General features: G+C 35.6%; 1 protein-coding gene across 5 annotated transcripts in view; it reads right to left on the bottom strand.

Annotated features, from left to right (window-relative positions):
- Positions 1-15,769, bottom strand: part of olf413 (DBH like monooxygenase olf413) — a 945,383-nt gene that overhangs the window by 175,358 nt on the left and 754,256 nt on the right. For all 5 annotated transcript variants that reach the window (XM_067787443.1, XM_067787440.1, XM_067787441.1 and 2 more), the window contains one exon: positions 5,481-5,676. In XM_067787443.1, coding sequence (XP_067643544.1) covers positions 5,481-5,676 — 196 coding nt within the window. The remainder of the gene's footprint in view (positions 1-5,480; positions 5,677-15,769) is intronic.

Below are 15,769 nucleotides of genomic sequence, written 5' to 3' on the forward strand. Positions count from 1 at the left end.
ATTATTACCCTTGCTATAACAAATGAGTCTGGAAAATTAACGGATCCATCCATTTTTTTTACTTCTAAAGTGTATTTATGACTAGAAAACGGATGAATAAATAAATTTAGGAAATTAGCGCGTCACAGCCCTTTTTCGAACAAGCATTCCCCTTTTCTGAGCAATCATTCAGCTATGTTTTTCGAGCGATAAGTAGAAGATGAATTGACCTATCGTGAAAAGAAAGAAAAAGTACAGTTCTTCTTTATAAAGAGTGGACCAAACGGGTTAATAAACACGCACATTTTTGATAATACTTGGTGTCAAAAAACTTAAGGTAAGTGATATACATATATGATAGAAGATCAGTATCTAATGTACGGTTACACCCGAACCTATAGACCCTTCCTTGTTTATATTACATTTTATTATTTGTGCAGAAATTTTATTTATATACAAATTGCGAACGATATATAGCCCGGCTGGCGTTCGAATCGTTTCTAAAATATTGCTAAGGCCTAATTAAGGCTATTACCTCATTATGGTGTAGCTACCGTTGTCACTTTGGCCCATTTGGACCCAAAATTTTACCTTTTACTTATGTTTAGACCGTAGTCACCTTTCAACTTTTATGCAAATTTTTATGGAAATTAAGATAATTAGTTTTGGCGGCGCAAGTAGGACTGTATATCTGTAATCAATCTAATAGTGAATGAATACGATCAATTCCTGCGCTTGGTTCAAATCCTTACATAGCAAATATATGGGAAGGAAAAGTAAAAACATCATTGACAAGAGTCTACAATCAGTTCGCAAATAACCTGTTTTAGTATGAACAGCTTCAGGTAACACTGAATAATATGGTTTTTAACACGCTTATATTCACCCTTATCGTGAGTTTTATTTTCACCCGAAAATATTCACAGAGTTTGTTCACCCTATCGCAGAGGGCGGTGAAACAATATTTCGTGTTCGAAAAAAATTCGCCCTTATCGGGCGAAATGAACAGCGTGGAAACCCAAATTTGTTCATTTATAGCGTTTTCTTTTCTGGCAAAAGTGTCACGCTTTTTGTACGCAGCGCAAGGGTTGTAAATATATTTTGTTCTATTCTAAAAAGCAATTAACGCTTTTGCGGGGTATTTCGTTCTTTTGTGAAAACTGTTGGCTGCTCGTAACGCAAAGCGTGCATAAAGCCGCGGTGTGGCAGTGCAACTCTGCTAAACCAGCTGATCGTGACAATTTATTTTCGTAACTTCACAAATTTTTATCGAAGAAAATTGAAATGAAGAAAATAATTGCTAATGAATTTTTATAACCATTGACAGTGCTTTTGTGAAAATCAGCTAATACACGGGGTAGCCATTTATGTTCTTTGCATGCACTATAAATGTTGAAAATTTTCTGGGGTAGGAGTAACTCTATTAAGGCTTTACCATTTATTAGGCAACAATTTGTTTCAGAAAAGAAAACACTATTATATTTTACAGGCGGACGAGAGGAAAACAAAATGTAAGTAATTTTTTGTTTTGAAATTTGATACTTTTATTATTAGATCGGAAGCTGAGTGGAAAAATGTGAAATTTCTGTATTACTAAGTACGTAAATTCTATTTTTTATGACAATGTATCAGTCAGCCAAGTTATCCATTGTGGACAAAGCAACTGTTCCAAAATGTTGAGCACCTCACTGAAACAAGATTGGCTAAGACCGCCTTAATGGTCCTTTCCAACGCCTTTTCTCTATGCGAAAAAACGAAGACATTTACTCAATTTTACAATTGGTGAAACTCCAAATTTTTGTTTCAATGGTGGCAAGGAGTTGGTAAGAATATCTAGCAAATATTAGAATGCCGGATTGTTTAGCCTGTCATATTGGCGAAAGCTAATTGAAAAAAAATTAACTTGTTATTCAAAAGTGCTGAAAATAGTAATTTTTAGCTTACAGTGAATCACTTAGCTCCAAAGGGTTAGAACTGTCCCTTAATTGCCTCCGAATCGCTTTCACAGCTTCCCAAACCATGGCACTGCTGCCACCATGGCTTTACAGTTCATACCGATTCTTCGGATCGAGTGCAGTGTTTTTCTTCCTCCACAGTTTTATTCTTCTACCGCTACCGAAAATATTGAACTTTGCCTCATTAGTATATGAAAGTTTTTGCCAAAAACCCATCCCCCTTTTCCTGTGTGCTTTCGGGAACTTCAAGCGAATTCTACGGTAATTTTTTTCAAAAATAAGAGGCTTTTTACGCGGTGTTCTGCTGTGAAAGCCGTTCTTGTTCAGAATTCTTTGTACTGTTCTGGGACGGGCATAATTACCTGATGAGTTTGCTATATCTTCGACTCATTTTGAAGCAGAAAACTTTTGATTTTTGTCCACTTCTTTCAAATGTAAGATGAAGTCTCGGCGAGATAGTTTGCTCGGACGCCCACTGGGCTTCGAATTTTCAGTAGAACGACTTTCAAAGCTTTCTACAATGGTTTGTACTCTAGCTCGACTCAAGTTCAAAGTTTTTGTAATTTCACACCATGATTTTTTTTCTTTTCTGGGCTGTACAACCAAATTTTTTACGTCAACCGATATTACTTTCCTAGGAGGCATTGTTGATGTTTAGGTGATCGAACATCAATATTAGCAAAGCAACAAACCTGAAAAAAGGATTAACAGGTAAACAATACTTTACGATTAGTGCAACACATCATATTAGAATGTAAGCTAGGTAACTGGTGCTGCATGTACACTGTTGTCAACGTTAATATTACGTGTTCATACCCGCTGTACTTCTACACAGGTTATTATAACTTTGATTGGATAACGGTTGGTTGTACAGGTATAAAAGAATCGAGATAGATATAGACTTCCATATATCAAAATCATCAGTATCGAAACAAAAAATTTGATTGAGCCATGTCCGTCCGTCTGTCCGTTAACACGATAACTTGAGTAAATATTGAGATATCTTCACTGAATTTGGTACCGAGCTTATCTGGTCTCAGAATAGATTGGTATTGAAAATGAGTGATATCGGATGATAACCACGCTCACTTTTTATATATATAACATTTTGGAAAACACAAAAAAACCTGATTATTTATTAAATAATACACCTAGAATGTTGAAATTTGACGTGTAAACTGATATTGAGACTCTTGATAAAATTTTGAAAAAACTTTTTACTTTTTTACCGCCCACTTGTGATAAAATCAATTTTACAAATATTATTAATCAAAAATCGTTAAACCTATCGTAACAAAATTCGGCAGAGAAGTTGTCTTTACTATAAAGAATGCTTTGAAGAAAAATTAACGAAATCGGTTAAGGACCACGCCCACTTTTATATAAAAGATTTTTAAAAGGGTTGTGGACGAATAAAATAAGCTATATCTTTGCAAAAAAGAGCTTTATATCAATGGTATTTAAATTTAATGGTAATTTAAAAAAATGGGCGTGGCACGGCCCCTTTTATGGCAAAGCAATTTTCTATGTTTCGGGAGCCATAACTCGAAGAAAAATTAACGGATCGTAATAAAATTGGGTACACAAATATTCCCTATAGCAGGAAATATTTCTAGAAAAAATGGCCTAGATCGGTTAAAGACCGCGCCCACTTTTATAAAAGATTTGTAAAAGGGTCGTAGACTAAAATATAAGCTTTATCTTAGCGAAAAAGAGCTTTGTATCAATAGAATTTTACTTTCTAAATTGAATTATAACATTAAATTGGAAAACACTAAAATTTTGGAAAATGGGTGTGGCACCGCCCCTTTTTTGTCTGAGCAATTTTCAACGTTTCGAGGCCATAACTCGAAGAAAAATTTACATATCGTAACAAAATTGGGTACACATATTTTCCTTATAGCAGGAAATATTTCTAAAAAATGGATAAGATTAGTTAAGGACCACGCCCACTTCTATACAAATGACTTTAAAAAGGGTTGTAGGCAAAAATAGTAAGTTAAATATTAGCGAAAAATAGTTTTGTACCAATCGTATTTTTATTGTCCTGTTATATCTTTATTTTAAAATAAACAGTAGGGAAATCCCCATATCTTAAGGAAAACTGCATTATTACCCGCTCAAGGTCATTGGTGTTATCCTCTCTATCCTTTTTGCTTCTTTTAAACGAAAATTAGTTCAGAATAGAACCATATGTACATGTATTATTGCGCAGCCTTTGAAAACTATTAAGCACACAAAACAAACAACATCAGCATTTAAAGTGTACAGCTGGGTATGTAATGTTCGGTTTCACCCGAACTTAGACTTCCTTACTTGTTTCGCCAAAACTTAGCTGTTTTATTTTCAAGGACAGATTTGTTTTAATTAAACAAAAGAGTTAACACGAAAAATGGCATGTACCCTACGAAAGGAGGGGGTGCATGTAAATTTGTTTGCCCTATGACAAACACACGGAAATGTATAGCAGTTTAAAGATACTGTTTCAGAGGGGTGATTAGGGGAGCAGGGGGTGTATATGGAAACTTACCCAAAATTTATATACCTCTGTAAGGCAGGCTTATTATCACTGTTCAAATTAAAGTAACATAGGCTAAAAGTAATTAAAAAGTAATGTTCCCAGGGGGTCCATGACCCCACCCCACTTAAAATTAAATTAAGTCAGCAGATCCTTTCTAATGTCTATCTCTGCGTGAAATTTCATCAAAATCTGCTCAGCCGTTCTGGCGTGATTTAGTAACAAAACAAACGTCTGGGCATCCAAACATCCATGTTGCAAGGTTGGGTTAGGTTAGGTTGAACTGGCGGGTCCATGAGGATCTCACATATACTGAATGAGTCCGTGGTGTTACCAGAAGTTTGCTTTAACGACCAAATTGAAAAACCCTATCAAAAACCAGGACCGTTGTTATAAAATAACACCGTCCTCTTGGCAAATACTAGAAGCTCCCTAGGACTTAAGCCACTTGCTGCTTCAAGATATGACAGCTGTATAACTCCTAATAGCTGAAGTCTTAGCCTGGCAAGCACAAGACACGAGCACAGAACGTGCTCGATCGTTTCCTCCTCCAACCCGCACTTCCTACATCTGCTATCACTGACCAAGCCTAATTTAAAGGCATGTGACGCCAAAAGGCAGTGTCCAGTCAGACTACTCGTCATGAGTCTACATCCCTCTCTTTTTAATGATGGAATCAACTTTGTTAGTCTAAGGTTGTAAGACCTACACATAATGTTCGACACTTTACAGCCTCGCGCTTGAACCCACGCCTTTCCCGCTTGGTCGATCATGTGCACCTCTCGCCTTCGCTTAATCTCGCCCAGTCTAATTGGGACGTCTACGGAGCAAGCTTCAAGGGATGCGCCCTTTTTAGCTAGTTCATCCGCTTTTTCATTCCCATTTATTCCCATATGCCCTGGGACCCAATATAGATGTATGTTTCCCGCTGTCCCGAATCTCTCCAGGGACTGCTTACACTCCATGTTGCAAACATCCATACTTTCACATTTATAATATTAATAAGATAACAATCTAGCAATAATTACCAATTGAGAGGATACCAGCGTCATTTGGCCTTAACACATTTGTAAAGTAAATTCTCAAACCAGAATTGTCAACCATTTGTGGACTATGTAGTTGGGCATAATCCGGCTGTAAATCGCTGTAGTGTGTGCCCATTATGTAGTACTTGGCCACGTGAGATTCGATGGGGTAGCCAGCTTCATCGGGATATGTAAAACCCTGCGAAATAAGTGAAGGAAAGGATAAGTGTTTATAAAGCTAATAATAGGATGGTTACAAAGCATACGGTAAATATGCGTTGTTGCATACAAGTCCCTAAATAAAAGTAAAATTTTAATAGTGATTCTATGACTTTTGATTAACAAAAAATTTTATTATTATTTTCTACTTTTATAATAAGAAAGTAGAAGTCAAACATAAATGTCGAAACTTTCACCAGTATTTCAACTCTTAAATTTTATTTTTGACTTTCATTATAAAAGTCGTCTTTTAAAAGTTATCTTGTGATTTTTTTCAAAAAAGTAAAAAAATATAAGTAACTTCATAACATACATATGTATATATGTACTTTTTAGACCACAGGCATTACTTTGCTGTATTCAAAAATCGAATTCCTTCTATCTGACTTTTTATTCTCAGCTTAATTTGCACACAGAGTATATCAACTTTGGCAGCATAACGGTTGCTCGTAACGGCATAAACGAATTGATTTGGCCATGTCCGTCCGTCCGTCTGTCTGTGCACACGATAACGTAACTAAATATCGAGATATCTTATTGACATTTTGTATATAGGTTCCTTGGTACTTATCTCCTATCGATATTTAAAATGAGCGAAATCGTATGATAAGCACGCCCAGTTTTTATGCATATAAAATTTTGGAAAACACAAAAAAGCTGATTATTAAGCAAATAATACACATAGAATGTCGAAACTTGTTGCATGGACTGATATTCAGACTCTTGATAAGAATTTGAAATTTTTTTTGAAAACCGTCGTGGCATCGCCCACTTGTGATAAAATCAATTATCAACCAGAAATCAAAAGCCGTTAAACCTTACTTACTTACTTAATTGGCGCTTAACCGTTTAAACGGTTATGACCGTCCAACAAGGTGCTCCTTCTCTCTGCCAACCGGCGGCAATTGGAGTGGTGTCGCTCTCTACCTCTGCTTCCATAGGCGGAGCGTCATCTTTCATTCGCCGTTAAACCTATCATAACAAAATTCTACAGAGAGGTTGCCTTTACTATAAATCTGGCATGTTTAACCAACGAACCGATATCATTGCGTTACGATAATTAACGTTAATAAACGAAACGAAATGACTTTTCGTCAGAACGTCAAATTAACGAAATGATTTTGTTTCGTTTTCTGCCATATCAAAACGAAATCATATCGTTTATGTTGATTATTAATTTCAAACTATGCTGGCAAAGCTGATTGATGGCGGAGTCATTAAAGGTGAAACCATTAGCGAAGCTGATTGCAACTTTTCTCATGAATTTTGACAGTACGAACATTTCTCAGAGTATCTTTGACATTACCACCAACGAATTACACAAACAAATTACATGGAGTTTGTGTGTATGTCCGCTCGCTGTTACCACCTTACGGCTTCACCATGGCTTTAGCATTGCCAGCACAATTCAAACATAAATTATCATGTTTTTGTTAACGTTTTTAACGTTAACGAAAGCTTTTCGTTTCGGTTAAAAACGAGATACAATTTATCTTGATAATTTCTTTATCGATAATATTTCGAAGTGTTTCAACGGAAACGGGGGATATTTTTTGATAAACGATTAGCTTAACGTTAAGGTACATCCCTGCTATAAATAATGCTTCGAAAAAGGATTAACGAAATCTGTTAGGGATCACGCACACTTTTATGTACAAGATTTTTAAAAGGGTATCTCACTCACTCACTCTGAGTTCGGTTACAACCGAACTGAGACACCCTTACTTGTTGATTTGAAAATTATTATTAAAAACGTTTCCTGAATTATACAATAACATCAATTTTTAAATCAATTTGTTGTCATAACCACTCTTTACCTCCCTCGGCCGCTCTATCTTCCATCCCTTTTTAATGTTTCTTATTCATATTCTCCCTTTCACTCTCTTCTTCATCTTCTTGCACATCCCTTTAGCTACTCTCCCATTTTCACTGCCACTTTATTTCATCTCCCACTCCTATATATGTATGTATAGAAGGTGCACATGTACATACATGAATCAAAGAGCTAAAGATCTGGCAACTAAGCATTATTAAACACGTATGTCTAACAACAACAAGCGCAAGTAATTTAGCTGATATCTATAAATGCGTCCCAACAAAACCTGATCCAGATACCGATGAAAATTTAACATGCAACTGCAGTGAAATAACTCCCAGATATTTTCCATACAAATTGGGACTTATTGGGACACCGCCACGGTGATGTCCTTCTACGCAGAAGGGTGGACTACGCAAATTTGAAATGGTATCTTTATACTATATAATCAGTTACAATGAGATTTGGAAAATACAGCAAACTATTATGTACATATGTAAAAGTTAAAATTACAAGAAAACTTGAATAGTGTTTAAAAAATCGCATTTTTTTTATGAAATTAACATAATTTATTAAAAGTAAAAAATTAAAGGAACAAGTCTGCGTGGAACACTTTTCTGCATAGGCGCTTATAAAAAATAACCCTGGGCTACGCCATGCCAAGTCCGGTTGTGTGATATAACCGTGGCTACCGCCACGCACATAATAGTTTGCTGTATTTTTCAAATCTCATTGTAACTGATTATATAGTATAAAGATACCATTTCAAATTTTGATTTGGGATTTATTTCATTTTTTTGGGACTTATTTCATTTGGGAGTTATTTCATTTTTTTTGGGACTTGTGGTTTCATTATGAAATAACTGGCAAATATTGGGAATTTCTGAAAGTATACCCTCTTTACTTGATAGCACTTACAGACATATGCACTAGGGCATCCGATATTTAACGAATTGTTTCCACTCGACAACCCATACATTTTTATTTAATGTCTGAAAACAAATTATTATATTCATTTAACCTTCCGATAGACTGCGGCGCCTGGCCAGACGAGAAGACTTTATTTTCGTTAATAACTTTACTGCTATCCACCCGATCATGAAAAGCTTTAGTGAGTTTTAAAGTTTAGAGGCGGTCTTTATAATAATTCGGAAATCGATATTTTTTCTTTATATTTTTTCTTTTTTTTGTACCAAAGTTGATTATGTCATATCTTAGCGTTATCCTCTGGCTAGACGAACATATTAGTTAGCCTATAAGACCTCATAGTTCGTATTCATTTCAAAATTTATCAATAAAATTTCAAATTTATTTCTGGGTAGTCACAGTGTGCGACGAGTTTTTTTTAATAAAAACTCAAATAATTGTGGATAGAGTTCAAAGTGTAAAATTTCGCCTGGCCAGACGAAAACGCTAAGATGTGTTCAATTTATTCACCGCTAGTCGGAGGACTAAAATTATGATAGAAAAAATATAAATTTTTTTATTGAAAAATAGAAGAGCCACAACATAATATGCAATTGATTTTTGCACAAAACTTCTGACAGAAGTAAAATTTTTAATATCAGCCTTGGGACGACGGTTATTTAGTTCAGAACGCTTCTTTTTGTTCATCTCCCGACGTTTTTGGACGAGTTTTAACTGCCGACCCTTTTGCTAAGCATTAGTACTCTTCCTTTTTTTAAATGTAAAATTCCATACGGTTTTATATGGAAAATATATCGCAGTTGTGGCATGGTTTGAAAAACGAATTATACTAGTTATTAGTTTGATAATTTGTTTTAGCTTTGTAAGTAAAATTATATGAAGATATTCGGGAAAAAGGTTTGAAAATAGCAGGCACCCTATTATGTGTACACATTAGTTTAGTGCTGCCAACTCTCACTGTACGGATCCAGATCGTTCCGTGATCAAGAGTTGGATGGCTCATTGGAATACCCTATATGACGTAGGAGGGGATTGTTGCTCGTCCTACTTACACCAACCAATATGGCTGTCATCCATATTGCAGTATCTTATACTAATTATTTCTAAGCTAAGGAAACTTGAAAATACATTTTTCTACTGTGTGAGGAGTTCAATAAGCCCACAGGCTAAAAGATCAAATAAATCACATCACATATATATTTTCTTGTATTATTTTATTCGTTATCCTCTTCAAACTAAGATATGTGTATCTGTTCCATGGCTACATTTCTGTTTTCGGTTCCGATTCCGATCCGTATTTAGATAAACTTGCTTTCGTTAAAGCTTTACTTATCTATTTATGAATATTAGGTTTAAAATGTGGATTATACAGGTCTTCGTGCAAATGAGTGTTCAAAACTGGGTTCCAATTTTAAACTAGAGACTTTTACATTTACAGTTATAAATAAACAGTGAAATTCTAGTGAGCGGTGGCCTGGTGTTGAACCGACGTGCTCTGGATTGCACGAGTGTGGTCTACCCACTGAGCTATCACATCTATGTAAAAAAGCGTAATGATAAGCTTCATGTGTATAACAAAATGTTCTGAAAAGGAATTTATGACTCGCAGCACTATTCACAAATCTAAATTTTTCATATTTTCAGCAGCAAGTTTAAGCTTTCGATTTTGTTTTAAAAACAGGACGTATACAAATTTATATTTTTTGATTTTTTAATCTTCTTGGTTTTGCTTAAAAACAATGTGCAGAATTTATACTTGTAAGCCGGACAAAATTAAAAAACGTAATGGTAAAATTGAGAGGTTTCCAATTTAGGTCAAAAGAAGTTTTCGAAATTGTTTAAACCTATGAATGGTTAAAAACCCATAACGCCCGACTACGTGACGGAGTGGTTAAGAAGCATGCATCTTCGCTGTTCTACTTCTGGGCGGCGGGATGTAGATGACCAAGAACTGCCAACCGCTGTAAGCCAGAGTGATATGTGGACCGTGCCTATAAAATGATTTGCAGCCTGTTGGTATATTTGGTTATATATCAACGGAGCCTTCCCGATGCCGCTGCTGTGGCGGACAGTTTAGAGTAAAGGAGAGTACGGAACAGAAAGACCAGGACAGCTACAACTTAACCTAACCTAACCTACAGTCCTAAGACATAGTTTACATATAGCGAGATTATTTTCAAGTTTATACTTAACTGCTAATCGTTAATTAAATAATTAGATTTCCCATATAAATGTTTCCCTTGGATAATAATTACCGATTTATGAACAATTTTAGAGATGCCGATTTTTTTTCATATAAAAAGAAGAACCTCTAGGTTGCAAGTAGAAGCACGAAATAAAAAAAAGACGTGAAACTTCCTAGGGATGGGATTTACGTGAATGCGTAGATTAACTATTGTGGATTTATTGTAGATTGGTGCATGTGTAATCGTGGACTAACACGCTTGAAGTGGGCGAGATAGAAAAGGACGTTGAAGTCCCTAGAACAAGGGTGAAGGAGGAGAACGCAGACGTTTGGACGAAGGTATTGAAGGAGAACTAACAGCCAAATAAGGCTGCGAGGCTTACAGATGAACACAGTAAGATGGTGTCGAGAACTGCTTGTAACCCTTGAGGAGGGTCCGTTTGACACGGCGCTGATCCAGGAGGAATCCTAGAGTGGAGAAATCCAATAACTTGCTGTCAAAGACGTCTGCGTATAGCAGATCTTGCCCTATAAGAAGATTCAGAGGAGAAGAAAATTCGCCATGCAGGAGCAAGGTGCTGAGTCTTCTTATGAGACAGGTAAAAATATATTTAATTGACAACCTGAGCATAAATTCAATACATTTGGAAGTGAGATAGGGTGTTTATAAAAACAATTTTTCATTGGGTGCTGTTCAACCGGTAGGGCGTTTTTGAAACAAATCACGAGATATGGTGTTTCGGAAAAATATTCTGATATAGGGCGTTTTTAAATTGACGGCAGATTTATGATATTAGAATAAGGCCCACTTGCAGGCTTAGATCACTTGCCTATTTTTGAATACCATATATGTATTTCATTCAAAATCCAGATTACGTATGCTAAATCCTCCGAAAAGGATTAAATTGACTCAGATTTTTACAAGTAGAACAAGTAATTGTGGCTTATTTGTTTTTTAATTAAATTTTTAAGGAAGGAAAAGGTTCGTCTCCTGGCCAACCAACATTGCCAACCAAAATAATTTTCCCTTAGAAATCCTATGGAAATCCCCCCTTGCTAACAAGTGCTAATTTGAACTGTAGATATAATTGAAAAGTAAAGCATTAGTTAGACCATAGAGATCCCACTGCAAATAAATCAGCATCAGATGAGTATTGGAGTATTCGGAGAAGGTTCTTCGAGGCATATTTCTGCTCCATAACTATATGCACTTGATAAGCCCCTAAATTCACTAATAAGGGACATGCGCTGAATGAGGGCAAGACGATGTACTTGTGTAGGAGTTCGCATATTTGTATCGAATTCAAATTTGAACAAACTCGGCGGAGTGGTTTCAGAGTCTGCAAGCTACATAAGGGTATATAGGATAGCACAAGATGACCTATTAATTACTCAGTCTGCGACTGCGCATCCCTATAGACGCATAGAGGCGGAGCATCTATAAATATTTTTGGCACTTCAGACAATTGCGACTGGCACCGTTCAGGTAGCGCACTGGGGAACAAACGCGCCTTCTTGAAAGCTCTTGTCTGCGCTGAGAAGTTAATAAAATCTTTGAGCGGTAATGCTTCTTGCAAATATGCGAAAAGTTGCTTAAGTTCCGTTTACAGCTTTTTTGGCGCCGGCCTTGCGTCAGAACTAGGAGCCTTAAAGCACGGAATGGCTGCTATATCCTGGCAAACTCCGCAAACAGAAAAAGGCGTCAACAATCTCGATCTCCCAATTCTTTTTTAAGAATATGGTAAACGTTTTTGTTAACACATACATTAAAAATTGTTTTTGTTTTTATCGGCCTATTGATAAATCTTTCAAGGTTCGAATCGAGCTCAAGGCCAGAACAATAAAATAACAATAATTATCATTAGAAAAAAATTATTGTTCTGGCCTTGAGCTCGATTCGAACCTTGAATGACAAACATTAAAATTTTCATTTATTGTATGTACCAAAGACGTTTAGAATTGAATATACATACATAAATATATAATTGCCTTAATTCAGGGCTATATACATATTTGATAAAATGTAATTTTTCAAACGAAAAATGTTTATGTGAAATTCAAAAATTTTTGAAATCAAAGGGTTAAATATGTTTTTCATTTGACGCAGGAACTCCTACTGAAAAGAGAGAACTGTCAAGCTTACTATTGGTTGAACCTCACATAGGTTGAATGTGTCCATAGGGTTAAGCTCATGATTCAATCACAAGAGATTTTCTCTACTGACATATTTTTTGACATTTGCAACCATTTTGCTCCAAAATCGAATTAACATCCGTTAAATGTGTTGTTTCTTTGCGATTTTTCGAAAAATATATGCAGTAGAAATAGGAAGCAACCAGTTTACAAATACCCGATAAGTACTGAACTGCATAATTCTTTTATAAATTTTTTTTTTAATTTTATGATGAATTTATTAACTATGCCATGATCTATTAGTGTGGCTGAACATAGGTTTTATGAAAAGTACGGAGTTCAAAGAATCGTCCTCTTTCGTAAACCTATGAGCATAAGAAACCTAAACCAATTCTAAATTCATCGTTCGGCGTCAAAAACTCGACTAGTAAATCGATTCACGTAAAAATGTCATTAGTAAATATGGAGATGCCATAACGAGGTGTACTCATTGAGCATGTTAACTTATTCATTCCGTACATTCGCAACCTTCGTCTCCATTTAAGAATTTGGGGAATCGGTTTATATTTGGAATATTATGGACATATTTATTTGATTTATTCGGACCTCGTGAGGTAGTATAAAATGAACGTGTTCCAAATATTCTGAATTAATGGTTTGTCCAGAACACTTTCGGAATCCGCGTTATCAAGCCCATGCAGACAGTCTCGAATCAATACAAAAATAATTTTAACTATTTGCCTTAAGAGATTTTCAATGGGACTTTTTATATAATCTTCCACATTATACAAATCGATTAAAACTTATCAATCCTCCCCTCTCTTGCTAGTCGAAGGGAAATGTTTGGTGTAATATTTATGACAAAAATTTTAAATGCATCAATTTCAAGCCCATTCCTTCTGAACGAAGTGAACTTTTGTGTTCCCTCTCGGACTTCGAGACACTTCAAATCCCTTCTGCTGGAACAATGTAGAATGGATTTCGAACTAAATGAACCTTTTCGGTGTTTATACCAAGATTATTACTGTCACTCGAACACCTTTGATAGCTCGGACTCCCTTTATCTATAAAAAAAAACCTGTTCTCACCTCTCTTAATAATTAATGTATAATACGTTTGTTTCTGTTCTTTTTAAGTATTACGCTTGGCGGATGATATTTCTTCTGTAGCTGAGCAGTCTCAGATCCCGACGCTTGACAAACCGCTGGCCATTAAAGACTCGGCAAAACAAAAAAATACTTAACGGGAAAGAAATTTCAGAATAAAAAGGTGAATACTTCCTGTGTAGCAGGACCGCACAAAAGCTTAACTCTTCTGTCAAAGCCGGAAATTTCAGGGCCGGAATATAAAGTTCTAAGACAATAAGCAATTTTATTTTTTTGTCAGTTCATTGCGGCTGCTGAGTAGAGTATCACCCCATGTCGGCTGCCTATTCAAAATATTTTTAAAAACTTTCTCATTTCAGGATTATTTGTCACAAAAACGCCCAATATAGAATTAGTTTGAAGAACGCCTTCTCTCATAGCGTTTTCTTTTCTGAAATAAATTGTTGCCTAAGTAAATGGTAAAGCATAATAGAGTTACACCTACCCCAGGATATTATCAACATTTATAGTGCATACAAAGAACCTTTCAACTAACCATATTCACTCATATCACAAAACACACAAGAAGATTGCGCATTGCGCATGTAAACAATAGATCAGCTCTTTTTTATGGGCAATTCTTACGTCATTTTCTTTTAGCTCTTGTTTTTTCTTTCTTTCTTTCATTCGCTCAAACAGTCAACTGTGACGTAGTTGCGCAGAACGAAGCAATTTTGAACTCGTGAATGCGCAGTCTGGGTAGGTGATTTGTGTACTATATTAACAGAGTATATGTGGAACTTAAGAGCGAATTGAGAGTTTCACAGAGTTGCACTTCCACACCACCATTTTATACAGGGTAAAAGTGTAACGCTGCTGCGACCCGGCAACAATTTTCACAAAAGAACGAAACACCCCGTAAAGGCGTTGCCTGTTTTTTAGAATAGAACAACAACCCTTGCGGCGTACAAAAAGCGTAACACTACAGCCAGAAAAGAAAACGCTATCAGATTGCTTTTCATTAACTCCCTCTTTTATGTCAAAATGCATTTAACTTATGCTCATATACCCTACAAGAATACTGACTATCATATGACTATCATCTGATTGTCAGCAATGTCAACCTAACGATCAGCGCCTCATACAAACTTTCTATCACAAACTTAAGGGTACTTGCGCAAATGTGATGTAAACAACTGTGTACGTGTGAGTTTTTGTTCCCTTCTTATACACCAACATCGCCTACTGATTAAGTATATAGCCGTACTGCTCACTCTCATTCCTTTTCCTGGATCAGTGCTGACTCTCTAACTAGATATCAGGTTTGACTGTTATAGTATCATAAATGCCCATTGTTATATTCCGCCAAAAATGAAACAATGCTTTTTGCTTTTTATTTACTTTATTTCATTACGTTTTTAATTTTGTACGTGATAAAAGCATACGTGTTTCTTATTTGTATAAAATAAATAGTTTTATAAGAATTCGAGTTCAGAAAGTTCAATTTAAATTCAGAAAATAACAAAACAACAGAAGAGCGCTTTCCTCATGCGGAAACACATTTAAAAATGAATCACCACTAACCACTATTATTTTTTTGAGTGCGCCCCATACATTCCGACAGCTTTTGGTATTTTTTAATATTATTTTCGATTTTTTTTCTTTTAGCATGGAGCTTTGAAATGCTCTCTTTTTCATTTTTTAAACTTATTTTTTATATGATTTTCGTCGGTTGAAAATGGCGGAATTAAAAAATAACAAAACAACCGTGATAATCATTTGATTGTCATATGACAGTCAGTAGTGACAACATGATTAAATCGGATAAACTGTTCTCGCATACATAAAATTCCGTTGAGAATTATGTATCTGTCTCACATGCATATTGGTATCTGCTGTATGTTCTTTTGTTCTGTACCAGGTGTCC

This window comes from Eurosta solidaginis, chromosome 5, assembly GCF_040869045.1.
Source record: "Eurosta solidaginis isolate ZX-2024a chromosome 5, ASM4086904v1, whole genome shotgun sequence".
Taxonomy (NCBI): Eukaryota; Metazoa; Arthropoda; class Insecta; order Diptera; family Tephritidae; genus Eurosta; species Eurosta solidaginis.